General features: G+C 49.8%; 1 protein-coding gene across 1 annotated transcript in view; it reads right to left on the bottom strand.

Moving 5' to 3' along the window:
• The window catches only part of P4HA3 (prolyl 4-hydroxylase subunit alpha 3), a 32,140-nt gene extending 9,321 nt beyond the window's left edge, over window positions 1-22,819 (bottom strand). Inside the window, exons 1-9 of the mRNA XM_084841584.1 lie at window positions 22,653-22,819; window positions 17,292-17,434; window positions 15,074-15,297; window positions 13,935-14,084; window positions 12,942-12,993; window positions 11,308-11,471; window positions 6,492-6,668; window positions 4,892-4,956; window positions 526-685 (exon numbers count right to left, since the gene is read on the bottom strand). Of these exons, the coding sequence (XP_084697710.1) occupies window positions 526-685; window positions 4,892-4,956; window positions 6,492-6,668; window positions 11,308-11,471; window positions 12,942-12,993; window positions 13,935-14,084; window positions 15,074-15,297; window positions 17,292-17,434; window positions 22,653-22,819 (1,302 nt within the window). The remainder of the gene's footprint in view (window positions 1-525; window positions 686-4,891; window positions 4,957-6,491; window positions 6,669-11,307; window positions 11,472-12,941; window positions 12,994-13,934; window positions 14,085-15,073; window positions 15,298-17,291; window positions 17,435-22,652) is intronic.
• Between the last annotated feature and the right edge of the window lie 255 nt (window positions 22,820-23,074).

The following is a 23,074-nucleotide window of genomic DNA, read 5'->3' as shown; positions in this document are numbered from 1 at the left end:
CGTGGGGTGAACAGTGGGACCCATGAAAACAGCCAGTCGGAGGGGAGACCCTAATGTAGTTATGCATGACATCACGACACGTAGCATGACACCATATACTACAGTTCCCAAGCTGCACTTTATTGATGTGCATCTGAGGCTGGACAGAGGAATTCGTAACTTGACGAGCAAATTACAATTTCTGTTGGGTGAACTGTACAAGTTCACCTATCACTTGTTGCTGCCATTGAATTATAGCTGTTCAGGAGCTAGGACTAATACCCACACACAACTACAATTCCCACAGTTCCTTGCAAGGGAAGCCATTACATTAAACTGATTTAAAACAGATTTAATGTTACAGTGTTGATGGGGCCTAGGATTGTGCTTGTGACAGGAGAGGCAAGATATACTTGCTTTAAATAAATAAGTTAAATCAATGGAAAGACACCCATGAATGTCAGTGACAAAACATAGGTTTTTGTGTGTCTGATGATTTCACGCCATGTTCCTGGCCCGCCAAGTCTCTGCAACAGGTTTACTCACAGTAGCATGGTCAAAATGGGGCTCGTAGTGCCCGCCTAATCCGTAGTTTACCACCTGCAGGTATTCTGCGTAAGGGGGCTGGATGTTCAAGCCGGTCAGGGCCACGATCCGTCGATCTAATGCCACAAGAACTGGATCCAAGGTGTCTTTCAACCAGGCACTGAAATACATGCAACTCTATGTGAGGTCCAAGAACAGCAGGACTGAACTGAGTCATCTCGGAAAGTGAAGGTAGCCAGGTTGCCTAAAAGAAACATTCATTTAAGGCACAATCCTATGCATGTTTAGACAGAAAAAAGTCCTGCATCTCCCAGCACTCCCCAGTCAGCCATGTTGAGGGAATTGTAGGTGCTTTGAAGTACTCTGGACAGCTCTTTTAGAGTTCTGCTTCATTCTGACTGAAACCCAGAGTGGATTCACCGCCCCATAGACATCGGCGCCACCAGCCTCCACTGCATAATTGGCAGAGAGCCCTGTTAATTTGACATCTGGCATTCCAAGGCAAGGCAACATTCCTTTAATTTCCCCTCAAAGGCTGGGGTGTGGCAAGAGTTAATAGCTCACTCTCTCACTGAGTGAGTTAATGGCTCACTCCTTCAGCAATTCCAGTGGTAAACCAAGTCTCTGGTTTGGAGATTGCAAAACCCAGCAATGAGATCATCCAGAAAAACATTTGGAAGGATGGCTGTGCAACCATAGCAATTCTATATCTCTCCCTTTGAGTGTGAATTCCAGATCTCCCTCAGCTTTCATTGCAAGAGGCCTTGTTAAAGTCATTTTTTCCCAACTTACTGAGCCTTCTAGCGGGGAAATGGTAAATGCAGCTGTTGACTATAAATTCTGCCCTTTGACAATGTAGAGGGGGGGAAAGAAATACTCTACAGAGGAGGAAGGGATGCTTCATTGTGAACCTTCCAGCTCTACCTTGCTTATTCAAGTGCAGAGTAAGGGTGCAATCCTAGGCATGTTTAAAAAGAAAAAAAAGTCCTACAATTCCCAGCATGCCCCAGCCAGCATGGCTGGCTAAAGGGATGCTGGGAGTTATAGGACTTTTTTCTGGCTAAATATGCATAGGATTGTGCCTTGGGAGGGGTTATGATCAAGAGTTCCTCAGGTACAGATGGCCCTCTACGTTTCTGGAAATGTACTCTAACAGCTAATTTCTTGCACGTTCTGCTCGCAATGTCCACAAGTTTAGAATATTAGATGGATGCACCGGAAGTAACAAGAGATAGATAGAGAGGGGAGAAAAAGTCCGGCAAGATATAAGACATAGAGGGGAATAAAGGTCCATCAGTAGTACTCTTGGGCAACTTTAAAAAAGACAGAAGGAAAGAGACGTTATGACGAGCTTCTTGGGAGTTATTAAAACCAAGTTAGCCGAACTGGTAGTCACAACTGGATTTTTCTATCTTGCTTTATGCTGGGAAGCTCAGGATGGATAGGAATTGGAAAGACATCCTGAAACCACTCCAGGATCTTCATTTTTTGGAAAACAAAGAGGCTGCAGAAGCTCCTGGCTCGTTGCTGGCCACAAAATGGATGCCCAGATAGTCCAAACGGGGAGGACTCACAGCACGCTCACCCACTTGGGTATCAAGCCGAGGAGCTGATTTTCCATATCAATGGAGCTCACGGGAAAGGGGAGCAAATGCCAGCCCCCTCCCCATCTCACCTGGGATTCTTCCAGCTGCCTTTTCCCCAGCCTGGCTCACTTCAGGCATCATAGCCAGGCAGGGGAGGGAGAACTGGGCATGTTTAGCCTTGAGAAGAGAAGACTGAGGAGAGACATGATAGCGCTCTTCAAGGACTTGCAAGGTGGTCACAGGGAGGAAGGCCAGGATCAAGGATGCTCTGACTTGGATTCCTCTGGCTTGGATGCCTGCATTGAGCAGGGGGCTGGACTCGATGGTCTTGTAGGCCCCTTCCAACCCTAATATTCTAGGATTCTAGGATTCTTCTCGATCATCCCAGAGTGCCAGACACGGAACAATGGGCTCAAGTGACAGGAAGCCAGATTCCGGCTGAACATCACGAGAAACTTCCTGACTGTTAGAGCAATGCAACAATGGAACCAATTACCTGGGGAGGTGGGGGGCTCTCCCACATTGGAGGCATTCAGGATGAGGCTGGACAGCCATCTGTCAAGGATGCTCTGACATGGATGCCTGCATTGAGCAGGGGGCTGGACTCGATGGTCTTGCAGGCCCTTTCCAACCCTACTATTCTATGATTCTATGATTCTATGAGTCTATGAGTCTATGAGTCTATGATTCTATGATTCTGTGAAATGGCCGGAAGCAGCCTCACTCAGCAAGATGAGGTGGGGGGGCAGGTCTTGCTCCCCGTCCCCGTGCACTCCGTGTGATATTAGGAGCAGGCCTCCCATCCTGCTTCAGAGCCCAGTGGGCCAGTGCCCACAGGGCCGGGACAAGGGTCTGCATGGTCGGGTACTTGCTGATGGCTCACCGACAAGAGCGCCTCCTCCTCCCCCGGCAGCCTGCTGGTGCCCCTGCCTCTCGCTCTGGCCCAGACAAGAGCGGTGCTGAGGAGAAGGAGCAGGAGACGCCGCGGCCCGCTTGCTCCCAGTTCTCTCAGCCTGCCAAGCGAGCAAGCGGTAGCAGTGCGTAGAAAGAGGAGGCGGAGGCGATGGTGGCCATGGCGGTGCGAAGGCGGACGCCCTGAGGGAGGGAGCCCAGGGAAGGGGTCTTGCCCAAGGGCCCCCAGAAACCCATAGCCGGCACTGAGTGCGCATTAATTAAACATGTGCATATACAGTTTGGCCTTTAGAGAACCCAGTAAAGCAGGCAATACTGGGCTAGATGGACCAGTGGGCTGTATAGCAGGGGCGGGGAACCTCAGTCTGCAGGGCTCTCCAAGCCAGCCCACAAAGCCTTTGCTGGTGGGCACACCCCCTTTCAACCCCCTACCTTCGGGGCAGGGCACCAAACACAGCCCCGCCCTTTTCCGGCCTCACATGGCACTCAGGAATAACATCCACATAGAGCTTTGGGCTACTTCCAAACCAGGGTTTTCAAATGCGTACTCCCTCCCTGCTTCCCAGTCTGGAGTGATGCGTGCCCCCCACTCCCCAGGGTCATCTCGCATTGCAACTGCATCGACACAAACCCCACAGTTCCCATAAGTAGCACAAGGTGGGTGGGACTCTGGAAACCCCCTTTCCGCCTTTGTTGGCTCAAAGGCCTGCCATACATGCAGCACGCTCACAAGATCAGGGGCTCACAGATAAGGATGTGCAGTTTTTGTAAAATCTGTTCCGTTTGTATTTCGTGGATTGTTAGGTGTCTTTTGTTCTCTCATCCACTCATTGACAGAATTAAATTTTTCTCAATTTCCCAAATTTGAATTTGGGCAAATTCACAAAGCCCCCCAAAATGCACGAATCCCCCCATGTGCATTTTCATGCTTTAGCCTATGGGGGAAATGCGCATTTTTGGCTGGTGTTTTTTTAATTTTACATATTTTTCTATGACTGAATTTGCATAAAATTCCGAAAAGTTTAAAAAATGGTCCACAAGTCTGAGGAATCCATGTGACTCAGGAAAAGCTGGTCTGCTGCAAAATCCATGGATCAGATTCATAGAAATCCGAACTCATTTGATTTCATGGTGGATTTCTCCAACATCCCTACTCATGGAGAATGCACTCCCTCTGTGGAGCCCCATCACATGGCTTTTCAGGGTAGGAACTAAAGCATTTAAATTGCTCCTTAAGCTGAGAGTTTTATAGATCTCTCAGGAGTGTGTGTGTGTGTGTGTGTGTGGAGTTTCCACAGGTATATGGAATGTGAATGGAAGGGGGAGGGGCCGTAGCTCAGTGGTAGAGCACCTGCTTTGCAAGCAGAAGGTCCTGGGTTCGATCCCCGGCAGCATCTCCACATAAGGCAAGAAAAACTGCTGGAAACCCTGGACAGCCATTGCTGCCAGTCAGTGTCAACAATACTGGACGAGATGGGTGAGTGGTCTGTCTCAGTATAAGGCAGTTTCCTACGTTTGTTTGTTTATTACAGTTCTACACCACCGAAGTCCTCTGGGCAGTTTTACAGTGATGTTTCTATATGCATCACTGTAAAACCCCACCTGTTGAATATCTGCCTGTCGTGCACCTGTTGGTTAGAGGCACACAAGGCCTGCCAGATAAGTGTCTGACCCTTTCTCCAAGGGAAATGAAGTTGGTTCTGCCCATGTTCCGGGGCTGAGCTGGGGCCCCGGTTCTCATAAGCCACTTTTTCACGCAAGGAGAGCCCCACATGCACATCTGCGGGTTCAAGCAGGAAGGGCAGGCCTTGCTTCCCCAGCAGGCACAGGGGTGTGTGGGGGTTTGTGTGGGGGGTGTTAGCAGTTACCTCTTGCTTATCCGGTAGTCGGCTTTATGTTGCTTTTCTCCAGAGGCAACCACCGATCTCTGCAACTGGAGGGGAACAGAGAGACACTCAGAAAGGAATGAGGCAATTTCAAGCAGAGATGTGTGTACCCAGCCCAGTAGAGCCAGAATATGGGGAACATCCTGGCTTACAAGGCAGCAAACATTGTACTTCTGACATTTTGCTGAGTTCTGTATTCGAACCTGCAATCTGCACTGAGGGGCTAAAAAATACCGCGAAGGATCAAACCTCCCAAATTCATTTCTCTTGGGGTATCTCCTCTGCAAAGCTGACAAAATCTGACACTGGACATCTGCTTGGGAATTTGTACCTGTTCATCCATTTCAGCAGGATCAAAACAGAACACACTGCATCACCATTCCATCCTTTGTAAGCCCATTGGCTCGCACTCTGCAGTTCTATATTGCGACAGGGGCAAGCAGAATCCTATTGGCTAACAATAAGTCTGGAGGTTGATGACATTTTGAGAGTTGAAGGTGCCAAAGAGGGATAACTGCATGTAGTGTGCGTGCTTTTTCTACTTTCACCTCTGGACAAACAGGCTTTGCAGGTTTTGTATTGTTTCAAAAACCTGCAAGACCTGTTGGATAAAAGGCCATAGTCAGTATTGGATTGTGAGAGAGAGAGAGAGAGAGAGAGAGAGTGTACCCCATGGAAAGCAAAACTGCTCTCAAAGCTCTTTCAGCTCCCTTAAGAAACTATTGTGCCTCCAGCTTTACCCCCCCCCCTACTCTTATGAGCAACACACTCAATGGAAATGTGTCTGGCTTAACACCATCCCCGGAGAGACCACACCCATGACACAATGCCACGCCGTCTGAAAGCCCAGCTGAGGATGCAGTGGTGAGCAAGCGACAGCCAAGAGCAGGCTGGCTTCCAGCAGAACCGCAGAATTCATGTCCGTCTGTGCAATGGATTAAGTTGATAGCCTCCACATGGTTGGTTTGTGTGGTTACTGAGGCAACTGGGCAGGGACAGGCATGGGTCGGAGGAGAGATTGGTTCCAGCGGAGGGCGGGGGACCTGGAGATGATGTGCTCTCCCGCTCCTCAATCCTGATCCTAGGTGGTAACTATTTAAATGTAATTTAAATTATTTGATGCATCAGCTCTCGGCATTTTTAAGCGTTCTTAGCTGCTTTACATTTGTGCATGTTTTGCTCTTGGTTATAAGAGGCCGCGAGTCTTTTCTGAGCGAGGCTAATGACAATAGTAAGCGGGAGTAGGAGGAGCATTCGCTTGCCGTGCCACAGCTCTCGGGCAGTCCCCCTCGCCCTGTGTTGGCTCTGCCCTATTCGTGACCGAGGAGGGAAAGGCGAGGCGAGGCAGTTGTTGCTGCTGGCGGGGCGGGGGGGGGGCTTGTCAACGGCATGAGAGGGTCTGCCGAGCCTCACCAGCTGGGCTCCCAACCTTCGGACTGGGTTCCTTCGCCCTGCCCTTCAACAGTTGTGGGCTCTGCAGACACAGCCATGCTCTGGTGACTCAGACTGGACTACCTCTGGCCCAGGAGAAACTCCCATCGAGATGAGCCCTTCCCTGCCCAAGTCCGCCTGCCCTGCTTACCGAAGGAGCAGCTAGTGCCTTGATCTTCTCAGCCTCGGAGTCGCGGACAAAGTCGTGGTAGAGGGCTATGTAGGGCCGCCGGTGGACAATTTCCCTTTTCAGAGGCTGCAGCATCAGGAACGGGTCCCTGTTCGTCTCATACGAGCAGTGGAGGTGGGGCAGCTGGGAACGGGTTGGCTGAAAGAGGGCCAGTTACATTACAGCAGAGGTGGGGAGCACAGGGCTGGATTCCACTTCGGAGAAGCTCCCGGGGGCCACATTCCAGTGGTGGGTGGGGCCAAAGGCACAGGGGGCAGGGCTAAAAATACCAGCCTATTTTAGCTTAAAGCTCTTCCTGCCAGCAGCGAAGCTTTAGGAGAGGCATTTCGGCCTTTTAGAATGGGGAAAAACTTGCGGAGAAGCTAGGACACCACCAAACAATCTGTGACCTGGGCGTGGGGTCAGGAAAGGGGCGTGGCCAGCTGGGGAGCCCCAGAGTGCTGGACTGGTTCCCAGAGGGATGGATTTGGCCCACAAACCTGAGGTTCAACACCCCTGCCTTACAGCATGATACAGTGGAGGCTGGTGGCTCCGGTGTCAGTGGAGCAGTGAATCTGCTCCAGGTTTCAGTCAGAACTCTAGCTCCTTTAGAGTCCTGACTAGTTCTGACTGAAACCCAGACCAGATTCACTGCCCCACTGACACCGGAGCCCCCAGCCTCCACTGGCAAGATGGGAAGAAACTGGCATTCAGTAGTTTTCATTTTCACATCTGAGACCTGCAAGAAATTGGTGCGGCCAGCCAGCCATGCCTGAGGGGGCCAAAGCAGATGTGATCTTTACAAACCATGTCTGTGTTGTTGTTTTTTTAATATTTAAGAGCAAAAGCTTGGGGCACAGCATATGGGGAGGGGAGGTACAACACTTTAACAGTATATGGGGAGGGGAGGTTTAACTCTACCCCAAAATCATTCCCCAAAGCTGTGATGTACACCCAGATTGCGTGGGATCGAGACCCAAGTATGTCGCGAAGACCCAAGGACTCGCCAGGTATGTTGTCTCCCGGGAGGACAGATTAGAGACGTGACTGAAAGGTTGCCTGCACTCATAAAGCCCACTGACAGGTATCCCTTTCTTCTCATCCATGTGGGAACAAATGATACCGCCAAGCGGAGCTATGAAGAGATCACGTCAGACTTTGAAGCTTTGGGAAGGAAACTCAAGAACTTTGGGGCCCAGATAGTTTTCTCATCCAACCTTCCAGTAGTTAGAAGAGGGATAGAAAGGGAACGAAAAATACTCCGGGTGAATGACTGGCTACGAAGGTGGTGCCGACGAGAGAGATTTGGATTCTGGGACCACGGGCTATACTTCCTGGAAGATGGGCTGTTGGCTAGGGATGGGTTGCACCTCACAAAGGATGGGAAGAATGTGTTTGGCCACAGCATGAAGAACTTCATCAGGAGGGCTTTAAACTGAATCCTACGGGGAAGGGAGATGTAATGTTGGGGGTAACAATGGACGTAGGCACATGCACTGCAACGGAGAGAACAGCTCTGATAGCGCCCAATACTAGTCTTCAGACACATGTAGGAAGAAAGCCAGACTATGAAGCACATGGTCTTCGATGTCTATATACTAATGCCCAGAGTATGGGAAACAAACAGAACGAACTTGAACTCTTAATACAAGAGGGAAATTATGACCTGATAGGTATAACTGAGACTTGGTGGGATGACTCTCATGACTGGAATACAGCAATGGAAGGATATAACTTGTTCAAAAAGAACAGGAGGAACAGAAAGGGAGGTGGGGTTGCACTGTATGTGAAAAATACATATCTCTGCACAGAAATACAGGAGGAGGAGCTTGGTAGCCCCATCGAGAGTATCTGGGTTGAAATAAATGGAGCAAAGAATAAAAGGAACCTGGTGGTCTGAGTCTACTACCGGCCACCCAATCAAGGAGAAGACAAGGATGAAACTTTTGAAAAGCAAATAGCCAATGTTTTAAGGAAGCATGATGTAGTAGTAATGGGGGACTTCAATTTCCCCGATATTTGTTGGGAGACAAATTCTGCAAAACATGGCCCCTCCAGGAAATGCCTGACTTGTGTGGCGGATCACTTCCTCCTACAGAAAGTAGAGGAAGGAACTAGAGGATCGGCTATCCTTGACTTGATCCTAAGCAACAGAGATGACTTAGTGGATAAAGTAGCAGTTACAGGAACTCTGGGGGAAAGCGACCATGTTGTACTTGAGTTCTTGGTTCTAAGGGAAGCAAAAGCCGAATGTAGTCAAATGCGTACCCTGGATTTTAGGAAAGCTGATTTTCATAAACTCAGAACAATGATCAGAAAGGTCCCATGGCAAGCAATGCTAGCGAGAAAAGGAGTCCAAGATGGGTGGGAGCTTTTAAAAAAGGAAATTCTCAAGGCACAATCACAAACAATTCCAACAAGAAGAAAAGGTGGAAGACAACAGAAGAAGCCAATGTGGCTTCACAAAAAGCTTAGGGATGACCTGAAAACAAAAAAGGACACATATAGGAAGTGGAAAGAAGGCCAAGTAACAAAGGAAGAGTACAAGCAGGTAGCACAGAATTGCAGGGATGGCGTCAGGAAGGCTAAAGCTGAGAATGAGCTGAGGTTAGCGAGAGATGTTAAAAACAACAAAAAGGCTTTCTTCAGCTACGTGCATAGTAAAAGGCAGAGGAAAGAAATGGTGGTCCAGCTATTAAATAAGGATGGCAAAACGATAACAGATGACAAAGAAAAGGCAGAAGTGCTCAATTCCTACTTTGGCTCAGTCTTCTCCCAAAAGAGGGTCTATGACCCCCCTGGCAAAGGCGAAGTACAGACTGAAGGGGCAGGATTGCAGCTTGAGATTGACAGGCATATGGTCAAGGAACACCTCATTACTTGGAATGAGTTCAGATCTCCAGGGCCAGATGAACTGCATCCTAGAGTCATAAAGGAACTGGCAGAAGAACTCTCAGAACCGCTGTCTATTCTCTTTGAGAAATCATGGAGGATGGGGGAAGTGCCAGATGACTGGAGGAGGGATAACGTTGTCCCTATCTTCAAAAAGGGTAAAAAGGAGGAACCTGGGAACTACAGACCAGTCAGTCTGACATCAATCCCTGGGAAAATTCTGGAGCAGATCATAAAGCAATCCATCTGGAAGCACCTTGACAACAATGCTGTGATTACTCGAAGCCAACATGGATTTGTCAAAAACAAGTCCTGCCAGACAAATCTGATCTCATTTTTTGATCAAGTAACCTCCTTTGTAGGCCATGGGAATGCTGTAGACATCATATACCTCGACTTCAGCAAAGCTTTTGACAAAGTGCCCCATGCTATCCTGATGAGCAAACTAGCTCAAAGTGGGCTAGATGAAACAACGATCCGGTGGATCCACAGTTGGCTACAGAATCGGACTCAAGGAGTGCTTATCAATGGGACCTTCTCAAACTGGGGAGAGGTAACGAGTGGGGTACCGCAGGGCTCAGTCCTGGGCCCAGTGCTCTTCCACATTTTTATTAATGACTTGGAGGAGGAGGTGCAGGGAATGCTGATCAGATTTGCAGATGACACAAAATTGGGAGGGATAGCTAATACTTTGGAAGACAGAAACAAAATTCAAAGTGATCTGGATAGACTGGAGCGCTGGGCAGAAAACAACAGAATGGCATTTAATAGGGACAAATGCCAAGTTCTGCACCTAGGAAAAAGAAACCAAATGCGCAGTTACAAGATGGGGGATACGTGGCTCAACCACCCTACAAGCGAGAAGGATCTTGGAATTGTTGTCGATCACAAGCTGAAGATGAGCCAACAATGTGATGTGGCTGCAAAAAAGGCAAATGCTCTTTTGGGCTGCATTCATAGAAGCATCGCTTCCAAATCCCGGGAAGTACTAGTTCCCCTCTATTCAGCACTGGTTAGGCCTCATCTGGAGTACTGTGTCCAGTTCTGGGCACCACACTTTAAGAAGGATGCAGACAAACTGCAGAGGGTTCAGAGGAGGGCAACAAAGATGATCAGGGGACTGGAAACAAAGCCCTATGAAGAGAGGCTGAAAGAACTGGGCATGTTTAGCCTTGAGAAGAGAAGACTGAGGGGAGATATGATAGCACTCTTCAAGTACTTGAAAGGTTGTCACAGAGGAGAAGGCCAGGATCTCTTCTTGATCATCCCAGAGTGCAGGACACGGAATAATGGGGTCAAGTTACAAGAAGCCAGATTCCGGCTGAACATCAGGAAAAACGTCCTGACTGTTCGAGCAATACGACAATGGAACCAATTACCTGGGGAGGTGGTGGGCTCTCCCACACTGGAGGCCTTCAAGACGAGGCTGGACAGCCATTTGTCAGGGATGCTCTGCCTTGGATTCCTGCATTGAGCAGGGTGTTGGACTCGATGGCCTTGTAGGCCCCTTCCAACCCTACTATTCTATGATTCTATGATTCTATAAAAAGAGCTGCTGTGAGTGGAAATTTTTGTTTGCAGACTAATTGGAGCCTGGAGGGTGGCACTCCATAGGGACTAGAAACCATCTTAGAAATTAACAGCCCTTAGCACATTAACAGCTCTACTCAGAATTAATCCCATGGTGTTCAGTGGTGCTGACTCCCAGGAAAGGGTGCACAGCGCTACAGGCTAAGTCTGGCTCAGACCCTCCCCAGCTTTGTCAAATGCATGATGCATTTCTTCCATTATCAACTTGTGAGTCACTAAGTCCCCTCAAGGCTAGGCCATTCAGGTCATCATGGGCTAGCCGCCTGTCTGGCATTTTTCCTCTCATGGGAAAGGTCAATCCGTCACTCTCGCTCACCTGCGACCCAAGAGTCTGGCACAACGTTTCATAAGTATCTCTGGTCTCCAGGTGGGTCACATTTGGTCTCTGCAAGCCCCCCTCTTCTTCACCCCTGTCAGGATTTGCCATCAAAAGCTTCTCATACTTCAGGACGTTCCTTGCAACTCTCTTGTTGCTTGGATCTGGTCAAGATAAGACATTCATTCATTCATTTATAAAATGTATTTATTTAGGATGCAATCCCATGCTTGTTTAGACAGAAAGAAGTCCTACAACTCCCAGCATTCCCCAGCCAGCCATACTGGCTGGGGAATGCTGGGAGATGCAGGACTTCTTTCTGTCTATAGAAGCATAGGACTACACCCTTATTTATTTATTTTTAAAATATATAAACGCCCCTTCATCTACTAAGGCTCCCAGGGCAGTGTAGACAACATTAAAAACAAACAAATGAATCCAATATAAAAGTCATACAATTACATATTAAAAGACAAATGAAAACAGCAACTCTTCAACCAGCAAGCCAAAACGAACAAGCACAATGCTCAATTCAGTTTGAAAATAAAGTCAATGTTACATTTTCGATTCTATAACTTTTAAAATGTTAAAATGCTTGGACAAAAAGAAATGTTTGAATTTGGCGCTGAAAAGAAAATAAAGTCGGCACCAATCGTCTCTCCTTTGGGAGGGCAATCTAAAGTTGGGGCACCATCCAAACATCCTCCAAAACTGAACAGAAGGTTTTTTTTACTTGCCCCTGTGCCTTTAATAGCAATCTGGTAAAGAGAAATTAAATATGCCTTTAATAGCAGTCTGGTAAAGAGAAATTAAGGTGATGAAGCCAATACACTTATGACCCATGCCAGGAAAAACATGACCTGCGCATCAGGCTGCTATTGAAGGCACAGAAGCAGGAGCAGTGAAAAAAAAAGCTGGCAACCCTATATTAATGATTTGTACAATATAGTACATAGATTAGTACTTAATTTTGATTACTAATAAACATGGCATTGAAAGTGTGAGGGGAAACTTTTTTTATTGTTGGTATTGCAATACCTTCACCACTTTGTGTGAACAAAAGGCTAAGTTGCCAACTGACCAGAAAAAATGCTTCAACCTGCTCTTGTGCCTTTAAGTGCAGATAGATTCAGCAGCAGGTGAAATTTGTAAGGGTATGGAACAAAACATGGTCATCTGCTAATTGCTAATGATTGAACTGCTTTTTAAGGGACATTTACAGTGGCTGCTTCAAAAGCTGGTAATTCTTGTAGATGATGCATGACATGGGTGGTGGTAATAAACAATCCTAGGGGAAGGGATCTGAGATTCTACCCAGAAGAGAGAGATTATTTTAATGTATATGAGTGATGAGCAAAGCCATTACGAGGAGTCAACATTATTTTCAGATTAGCTAACCCAGAATAAAAGTGTCATTTAAAAGAAAAGAAAGACCCTCCGGTGCTTACTTCCCGCAAGTTCAGTCAGGAACCGCATGGTCTGCGTCGCAACTATTTCCCTGCTGGTGATGATGCCAAGTGGAATTTATTAGAAATGCATTTAATCCATTGAAGCTTAATGTTTAGCCTGACAAACAGCAACATACTACAGACTGACTAGATGGGTCTGGATGATTCCCTTCCAGAAGCACATACCGTAGTGAAGAAATTCTTGGGAAAGGCTTAAGGCATGAGAAATGTTTCCTGCCTTAAAAGAAAAAATATTTTGAGAGAGAGGAAGAGAGAGAGAGAGAGAGAGAGAGAGAGAGAGAGAGAGAGTTAAGTTGGGGTGGGGGGGAAGAGTTCTGAGGTTCAAATGTACCTGAAAGTATAATTCCTCCCACTTGAAGTATCTGCCAACAACCCCCACTGCATACATACGTGTGTGTGTATGTGGGGGGGGGGCTTTCTTTTCTCAGTGATGGGAGGGAAACTGCACTCTGCACATGATCAGAGGCACAGGATTCTTGGACCCAAGGAAAAATAATGTCTGTCAGGATTCAGAAATTTACTTAGAAAGATAGTTCCACCTTCCCAGTGGGCTTGGACTTCCACGACAACAAAGTTGCCAGTTCAGCCCAGTTTTGCTATTATGAAAAAGGGGATTAAACCAAGAGGGGTTTGAAACTAACACCACGGATATTGGTCCATGCAGGGTGTCTCAGCAGGCATCCAAAGTCCGCTCTAGATGGTGCTGCTGGGCTATATCACACTGTCATCACAATTGGGCCAGATCTCTCAGCCTAGGTCTCCCAGCGCGCTTCAAGGCTAAGCAGGGATTTGAACCTGGGTCTCCCTGGTCGTAGTCCAGCACTCTGATCCAACCTTCCCCAGCCTCGCACTAGATGGTGGAGCTCAATTCCCAGCCAGCATGGCCACTGGAGGGCACCAGTTTGGGCAAGGCTGCTCTATCCACTATGAAGCTCTATTCTTTTTCTCCTTTTGCTGCTGGCTTTGGCAGCCACAGAGACTCAAGCTCCAAACTGGCCCATGGCACATTCCACAGCCCTGAATCTTGGGCCCGTTCCAGCCTCGCTCTGTCCATCCGTGTGTTTTAAGAACACGAGAGGGGAACGGAACGCGGGAATCGAGGGGCCGGACCGCATCCCAAGCTGCATGGAGTCTCGGAAGTGGCCCCTCCCAACTTACCTTGAAGTAGGAGAACGCCAGGTGGTCCAGTGCATCTTCGAGGCTGCCCTCGTCCCCGGTGGTCCAGTTCCCGTAGGAGAGGCGGAAGAGGCTGACGGCTTCCTCCAGCCATGGGATGGAGTGGTAGTAATCCTCCATGTCATAGGCCACCTGTAAGGAACGGGGGGGAGATCAGACTGCTGGCAAGATTGCCCTGGCAGCGGGAGCAAAAGAATGGAGCGGGGATGCGCACCTGGAGCTGCCAGGTCAGGGCACTGTTCTGGTCCAGCTCGCCTAGTTCTGTCTACTTTGAGAGGCGTTGGCTCTCCAAGGTCCTGGGACGCAGCCTTCGACCGGGTCAGACTATTTCTCCATCCAGCTCTGTATCTCCTACTCTGAACAGTAGCAGCTCTCCAGCAGAGAGAGGTCATGGCCTATCACCTGCGACCGGGCCCTTTTATCTGAAGAAACTGGGGACTGAACCTGGGACCTCCTGCATGCAAAGCAGGGGCTCTGCTACTAAGTTCTGGACATACGTTCAGAACATAGTTCCACTCTCTTACACTGGCCCATTTCAGATGGAGCAGCAAGCCGGAGTTGCTAGGAATCCCGGCTTACCGTGAACAAGCAGGCATGCTGGTGCACACAGGGATGACCAGGGATCATTTGCCCGTGGGTCACTCACCGTTACACCCAAACGGGGATCTCTGGCTTGTTGCTCTCCAAACAAGGTGGGATCGTAGGCCAAGAACAAATCCTGGCTCACCGTTCTGGCTTGCCGGGAGAGGAATAGGCCAGAGATCCCCGTTTGGGTGTAACGGTGAGTGACCCGCGGGCAAAGGCTCCCTGGGTTGAGCCCAGAGGGAGAAATGGAGCAGCATGCGTCGGTGTGCTTGCACAGTCATGGCGAGCAGCGTCCTCAGCAATTCTGGTTCAGTGTGGCGGTACGAACACAGTGTGGCTCCCTTCACTCCACGCCTGGGGGATCTTTGGTTCTCCCACCCTCCACTGGCAGCCCCATGGGGTGGGCAACTCCAGCCCTGGATCCAGGGTTGGGTTGTTTGGGATCTGGCGCCTAGGACAAGACACAATCAAGGCACCTCCAACCGCCCAGCGCCACCACCCAACCCTCTCCTCGCTAACCTGGATGTGCCACTCACCTTGCCAATGTGGAAGCAGTCGTCGGCAGACAAGGAGAAATCCTGCCTGGGGCTGTACAGGTCGGGCAGGGGAGCCTTGCTGGTCCTCTGGAACCGCCCTTTGGCCAGCGCCTTCACGCTCAGAGAGTAGACGTCCTGCAGCCGCATCACCGCCCGGGCTGCCCCTTCCAGGTCCTCAAAGACAGGCAGGTCCTCCTCCAACCTCCGGTAGCTGTTCTTCAGTGCTGAAAAGCCAGTCGTGGGTAACACTGATTACTTATTTAATTATCGCATTTTGATCGCACCCTCCCAGAGCAGCTTGCAAAGTGAAGAAAGAGGACAGCTCCTGCCCGTAGGCTTAGAATCCAAAATACATGATGTCAGGGTTCCCCTTATGACCTGGACCCCCTGAGCAACTCCTTCAGGATCTCTTGCCTCCTTAAGAGCCCCACCTTCCTTCTTTTAAACTTCCCCTTCTTCTTCCTAAAAATGTGGGGTTTAGGCTGTAGCCGTGGAGTGATTAGCACTCTAGACACGGGGTTTAACCACAACAGTTTACTGCTAAATTAAAGCAAGCAAATCACAAGTAATTTGTGATTTACGCAATAGAGCTGTGTGATACAAAAGGTATGAAGAGAAAATAAAAGTTGCAAAATGCAAGTTCCTTTATCCTAGCTGCACTTAAGACCTCTCCAGGCTGCTTCTTCCGGCTCTTCCTTCCTGCTCTAGTCTCCCCAGCTCTGCTCTTACGGGCTCTCTCGTTCTCTTTTTATACCCTCCTCCTTCAAATATGAAAGTACTGTTTCAAACCTGAAGAAATGAAACTTAACTGGGGAAATGAAACTGAAACTTAACTGGGTAAATGAAACTACTCCTCTCAGGGATAACCCCAACCAACCAACCCCCTCCCCCAGGCCTCTAGGCCTGACCCTTTTCCTTTCCTTGCCTCTGTAGGCCTCACATGACATGAAAGAAAAGTGGATTGGGAGGGAAGAGGAACGTTTGCAATCTTTGTAAGAGAGCTGATGGGCTGGTCATGGTCAGAATAAACAATTATACCCTTACTCGTCCATATGCTCAAGGCTCCTGCCCAACCTGCTCCAGGTAGCCTGGGATCCCTCTCATAATCGTTTCTCCCTCCGCTGTTGGACGCTTTCAAGGCGTATATTAAATGCATAATTTGAGTAGCGGAAGTGCACTCACCGCCATTTTTAAAACAGCCGGATCCTCTCTTCAGGATCAAGCTCTGTGTGTCAGGGGCTAAAGGGAGCACTGGCTGTGCACAGCTCTGATTGGCTGGAGTCTGTGAGCTTGTGGAAGAGCCTCTTCCCTCCCCCAAAGCAGTTTTTCAACTATTTTAAAGCCAATGGGAATTTTAAAAAAAATGAAAAGGGGACAAAATATGTTTTATTGAATGAACATTATATGCAGCATTAAAAAAGCAAGAAAACATGGGGAGGGGCAAGATGGACGACTGAATCAGCTGATTTGCGGGCCTGTCACCTGCACTGTGAACGTGGGGCAGAAAATGCTGCTGTGGGGGCAGGGCTGGCCAAGACATTTTGCTGCCTGAGGCAAAGGACAAGATGGCAGCCCTCCCCAATTCCACATACAGAAGCAAACTGGACTGGCAGTTTAATTTTACTTCAGCGCTGATGGGACTGTGTCCACCATTGTGCCTGAAGGCAGCAGGCTAGTTTAGAGAGTTCTGGAACACACAGCTCTGTCCTCCAACAGCAGGGAATAACCTGGGGGCTCCGGAGGAATGCCCTGGAGTGGAGGCATCACTGTTGTCCCCAGCATCTGCCGCCTGAGGCAGTTGCCTCACTCTGCCTCATGGTAGGGCCGGTCCTGTCGTGGGGGAGCGGGGGAGAAATGTGCTGTGACTCTTGTTTTTAGGGTACGTTCGGACACCACCTCAGGCTAAACATTGAGGTAGATTCAAACAACTTAGATATAACTGAAAGGTTTATGCCCCCTTGAAAAAGAGTCGACCCTGAAGTGCATTGGGAATAAGCAAGCTGGCTGAGGCATGTTGGGAGATGTAGTTCAACACATCTGGCGGGTGCCAGGTTGGGGAAGGTGGTCTTTCACAGTTGCACTGGCTGTTTTCTTGGCAACCATTTGCAGGCTGTTCGGTCCCCCTCACTTCCTGGACTTACCCTTGGCCTGACCCAACCCGGCAATTATTATTACCACCTCCAGCATGAGACTGTGGCTTTGGCTGCGGGCAAAGTACCTTGGATGTTCTCACTGGCCTCCATGCTATAGACTACGTTCATCCAGTCGGACTGCAGTCTCTTGATCAGGGCGTATGCCAATAAGGGATTAGCCACCGTGCTGCCTGGTCCTTGGTGCAAGGCCTGAATTTTCTTGTAGAATCTGGAAAATGCAAGGGGTGGGTGGGAAACCAAGAATGGTATTTGGCTACCAGCTCTGCCTTGTAGCTCTGGGCCTTCTAATGAGTGCTGCCTGCAGAAATAGTCTTGTTCAATTTGGCCTCAAAGCTTCCACCCCAAAAGAATATGGTGTGCTAAGAATATCAGGAGACCCCTGCATCGTGTATCCCATGGTGGTAAGGGAGCTCCCCCAAGCAGGCCAGGAAGGCTGTAGCTAGGGATGAGCAGATTTTGTTAAATCCATTCTGTCTGTGTTTCATAGATACTCAGATGTCTTTTGTTCTGTGGTCTGCTCGTGGATGGAATCAGATTTTTAAAGGGATGTACGAGAATTTTGTTCCACTTCTGCAAGTGTGCATTTACACTAATGTGCATTAGCACAAATGCAAATTTGCTCAAATCCCCCCTGTGAAGGATCGCTGGCCCTAAACCCAATAACCCTAGAAGGTAGGACAGGCCAAACCTGGCCACAAATCCCCACTATAACCCCATGCCTGACCACCCTGGCCGATAGGCACTGAAATTAGCACTGGAGTTATGCAGAACACATCACACTAACTAAAACTTGGGAAGATGTTTATTAAGGGGAGGAACAACAGGGAGGGGAAAGGGAGAGGTGGTAGGGTGTACAGGAAATTACAAGCAAGAATACAAAACCCCCAAATCCTTAGGAACGCTGAGAGCCTTTCCACATACCCCCAAGAACAAAACAATAAAGCTATCTAGTCTATCCTATACATACCAAAGTGTGGGCCTTCCAGGAGAGCCTTCAGACAGTAACACACCCCAGGACCCACGGGGCAAAAGAAGACCGCCTCTTCCTCAGCCCCCCTATTTACGGTCGAGCCCTTGCAACTCCAGGCAGAATTCAAATAGCCAATCAAAGCTCAGTCCCAGGGCGCACCACCCTCGGCCTCGGCAGGATCTTCCCACCGAGCCCAGCGGTCATCTCTTTCCCAATTAACAGGGACTGAGCCTGGCCTGGAGCTGCAGAGCCGAGAAACAGTTAGATAAATCCCAGCTCCAGGTGGCCCTCTTGGAGGTGACAGCCTGGCCTGTTCCCACGGCAGAAAGCAGGCCTGCATTCTTGACACCCCCCAACTGCAAGCAACCAGTCTGCAAGTCTGCAGAATCCGTGTGACCTGGAAAAAGTCGGTCCACTGCAGAGCCTCCCGGTCGGATTCAGAGAGATCTGAACTCATCTGTATCCATTGCAGGTTTCTCCGACACCCCCAGCTGCAGCCCTCCCCGACTGCTGCTGCAGAGCACTGATGCACTGACCCTGACAGTGCAGGTTTCATTCCATCACCACGACTAACAGCTAGAGACAGACCCGTCCTACATTGATTTGTCCGAACCCCTTTAAAGCGGATAAGTGTTGACATTTCTGACAGCTTATTCCATAAATGGGGGGGGGGAGGACTGCCAGTGTGTCAGGAGCGCTCTGGCGGCTTCTCCCAGTAGACTCCAATAGCCAACTCAAGACACAGACGAAAGGATTTCTTTTCAAAGCTTTAATCCTTTTACAACTTAATGACTCTTTCAGATGCTAATCACCAGCGACTAAAGCAAGGAACAGCTGAGTGGCCTAAGCTTCGAATGGGCAGTTGATCCCCATTTGAAAGAGAGTCACTTGAAGACCCAGAACTTATGGGCTAGGGAGAGATCCTCCCTCTTTCCCTTGGGTCATGGGAGGCGGCCGTTGCTTGCGTGCCAAACGGGCGCTACACCTCCTTTCCGCGCCCTCCATCGCTCGTCACTCTTTGCATCTGCGTCGAGCATCTAAGAAGCCCCCCTCCCGCACTCCCTCACTACCCGGGTCGCTATCTATCTCTGGGATGCCGGCAGGAGGAATTTCTGCCAGGTGCTGAGCCTGTGAGGGATGAGCTGGCCCCTCTCCCACGGATAGCTGTTCCTCCTCAGAATCCGAACTGCTCTGAGGCTCTCTGGGCTCAGTTTCCACCCTGACACAGTGGTAGGGAGGCCACATTGCTCCCTTCAGAACCCCCCCCGGGGGGGGCACTGCACTGCTGCTGCCAGTGAATTTGCTGCAGAGACTGATGCTGTGGTGGCAGCAGAAAAGTGCACGCCTTGTTTGTAAATCTTCACCCCCGGGAGGCTTCTGTGAGCGGGATTCTGCTTACAAACAAGGCACGTGCTCCCCAGGCACACCGTTCTGAAGCAAAATCACCCCTTTGATGAGTTGCATGACACAGTCCTTCCTTTTATCTGTCCTGAATCTCCCACCATTCAGGTCCATGGGATGACCCAGGTTCTAATATTTCTGCACACTATGCATCATTTTATACATTTATAAACCTCTCTTCCAGCCTTCCACAACATGGTGGCCTCCAGCTGTGCTGGACAGCAACCATGGCCATTGGTTGTCTGGGAATGATGGGTTGCAGTCTAATTCATCTGGAGGAAACCAGGTTAAGAATATTCCATATGGAGATAATAAGAGCCCTGCTGGATCAGACCAAGGGTCCATCTAGTCCAGCATTCTGTTCACACAGCAGCCAGCCAGCTGCCCACAGGAAAAGCACAAGCAGGATGTGAGTGCAAGAGCGCCCTCCCACCCATGTTCCCCAGCAATTACATCAAGCAAACCTTCATCGTGACTGCCTTCCACCTGGACCTATGTCCTCGCTGTGGGAGGCTGTGTGGAGCCAGAGTTGGCCTTCACAGCCACCTGCAGACCCACTGTTAAGACTCTACCCTTGGAAGACAATCTTACTCGGTCACAAGTGATCACCATGATGTACACAGGCATAATGCCCCTGATACTGGAGGTGGCATATGACCATCAGAACTATTAGCCATTATCCTCTATATTTGCAGCTGTCCAAATTTTGCAGTGCAGTGCTCCAATCCAAAAATGCTGATGGGAATATCTATAGTAGGAGAAAGTGCGCACCAACGGGCAAATATTAATGAAAATAACAACCCAAATCCATTATATCCAGGAAGTGCTAGCAAAATGCATAGATTAGGAGAAATATGCACAAATAATATGTTCAAATTTCTGAGTGTACCTTTAATTCTTGTCCTGCTGCAAACTGATGTGAAAACAAGATGAAATGGACTTAAGTTTGGAGAAATGAGAAACCAAGCAAAACAGAAATGGAGAGTTGTGCCCACCCCTAGCAAGTCACATGAAGAATGTCCTCTCTGAAAGATTTAAACCATTACCGCTGGATGGATGCTTCATGTTGGATACAGTGAATGAATTTTCTCTCTCCCTTCTGACATTTGCATAAGTATTTCAAAAAGATTTATTTGCTCTCAAACAATTTATTCAGTGAAATCTGTGGTTTCTTTGCATTTAACATTTTGAAAATGCAGCTCCCCTGCAGAACTTACTCAACCATGGGAAAAATATATATATAATTTACGTGAATCATTTTTTTTTCCTTCCGAAAGCCCATTTGTGTCTGGCTATATGCACTTTTCTTTTCTTTTTGGCCTTGCATTTAGTTTCCCTTTCAAAACAGTCTCGTGGTTCGCATTATACATTATACAGTTCATAAATTCACCAACGAAAGGACAGGCGAATATTTGCCAAAGGTCTGTTTCAAATCGCAACATTCCCTTGCCAATTTCACAATCCAGAAATGCAAGTTTTGTGGAGAAGGATTGATCCTCCCCTCACCCCCATGGAAACAGCAGAGCACAGACAACAGAACAGGAGAGGCGGTTTGAAACTGGACATCTCTGTGGCTGGTTCTAGCATGAGGCAGGACAAGATGTGCCTGTTGAATCCAGCACCCATTGAGTGGAGGGCAGGGTGGCAGGCAATCCTAAGTCCAGCAAGCAAGTCTGACCAGGAAACTTTGACAGGGGTCAGGTTGGGTGTCACCTGACCACCACTGGCCTATGTTTCATTTGCTAGCATGGTAGGATTCCTTCTAGTAGCTTCCTCTGGTCGTCACACACTTCCTGAACCTTTACCCAGCATCCTTCAGGTTATCTGTCCATAACCCTCTGCAACACTGAGTTTGGACAGCCCCCACAAGGGCCAGGAAATCGGCATGAGGAGCCATTTGTTGCAGGGTAGAATAATGGATGAGCTCCTCCAATCCAGCCTTCCCCAGCCTGGCACCCTCCAGATTGGCCACTGGCTATGCTGGCTGGGGATGATGGAAGTCACAGTTGGACAGCGACAGGTTGGAGAAGGGTCCTTGTGCAACAGCCAGCTGGACTAGCAGAAGGATCGTTCTTCAGTGTTGATGATGGGACAGGCAGCAGGCCAACTTAGGAGGCACAGAGCAGGCCTCGTGGCTCACAGGTGTCTCCTCCAACATCTTCCTGCCACCTCCCAGCATCTGCTGCCTGAGGCGACTGCTTCGCTCTGTCCAATGGTGGGGCCAGCCCCAGGAAAGGTGCTGGAAAAGCACACATGGGTGGGCTTCACTGATTTGATCCTCACATGGAGCCATTGCTCACATGTATTACCAGTGTCTCCTGCCACCACCGCCACCATGCTCTGTTCTTTACTGGGGGCGGGGGCGGCATTATGGTGACAGGGCAAGGAGGGCGTCTCCTGGATTCACCAGCTTACCGACTCTATTATGACCTTTTGGTGAGACCTTCAGCTTTCCCTGCTTCCCCTGTTCTGTCTGCTCTAACTGTGCCACCAGCTTGCCCCTTCGAGCCAAGCTTTACACACTCAGGGGCAAAAGCGGATCTGGGAATCCCAGCCAGAGCTTTAAGGCAAAATCTTACAAGTCCCAGCTCACGCTCCCTGTGCAGGAAATACACGTGGGGAAATCATGTATTCACGTCTTCATTCAGGTATTTATAGACCACCTTTCAAGCACAAGGGCACCAGGGTGTCTTGCCGAGCAAATGTTGAAGAAACTTAAACAAGAAGGAGCTCGAAAACACAAAACCACAAAACCTGCAAAAATGTAAAACCAGCTATCGACACCTCCTTAAAAACCAGAACAATGAGGGGCTAATTCGACCTCCCTGGTGGCGGAGGCTGGTGGCTCCCATGTCAGTGGGGCGGAGAATTCGCAGCTTGGAGAGAATCACAGACGAGGAGGGCGGCGAGGGGCCTGCAAGACCATCCAGCCCAGCCCCCTGCTCACTGCAGGCATCCAAAGACAGCTCCGTCAGAGTTCTGACTGCTTCTGACCGAGCCCTGGAGCGGCTTCGCGCCCCCCCCCCCCGCGCCCCCAGGCACAGCTCAGCCTTACCGCCCGAGGTCGTCGAGCCGGCGGCTCTCCTCCTCGAGGTAGGCGCGCAAGCCCCGGAGCAGCGCCCCCTCCGTCGCCAGCGCCTGGCGGATGCTCAGCATGGACGTGTAGGTCTCCGCACGCGCCCAGCGCAGCAGACCCAGCAGGGCCACCCCGAGCCACAGCATCGCCGTGCTGCCCTCCGCTGCGGGGAGCGCGCCGAGCCCCTCCCGCCGCCGCGCGCCCCGCCGCTCTTCCTTGGAGCCTCGCCCCGGCTGGGCGCCCCGGCGCGAGCCGTCGGTCCGCGGCAGGGGGGAAACGAGCGCGCGGGGCCAGCCGCGAAGGCGCAGCGCCCGCCGCGGGGAGCCGCCGCTGCGCATCTGCGCTCCAGCCGCTGCGCCGCCGCCCCGCGCGGGACGCGTGGTCATCCGTGGGGCGGGCGG

Source organism: Heloderma suspectum, chromosome 3, assembly GCF_057233095.1.
Source record: "Heloderma suspectum isolate Gila_16-S chromosome 3, 16-S_ref, whole genome shotgun sequence".
Lineage (NCBI taxonomy): Eukaryota > Metazoa > Chordata > Lepidosauria > Squamata > Helodermatidae > Heloderma > Heloderma suspectum.
The sequence above is the reverse complement of the archived record's forward strand: the minus strand, read 5'-3'. Positions and strand labels throughout refer to the sequence as shown.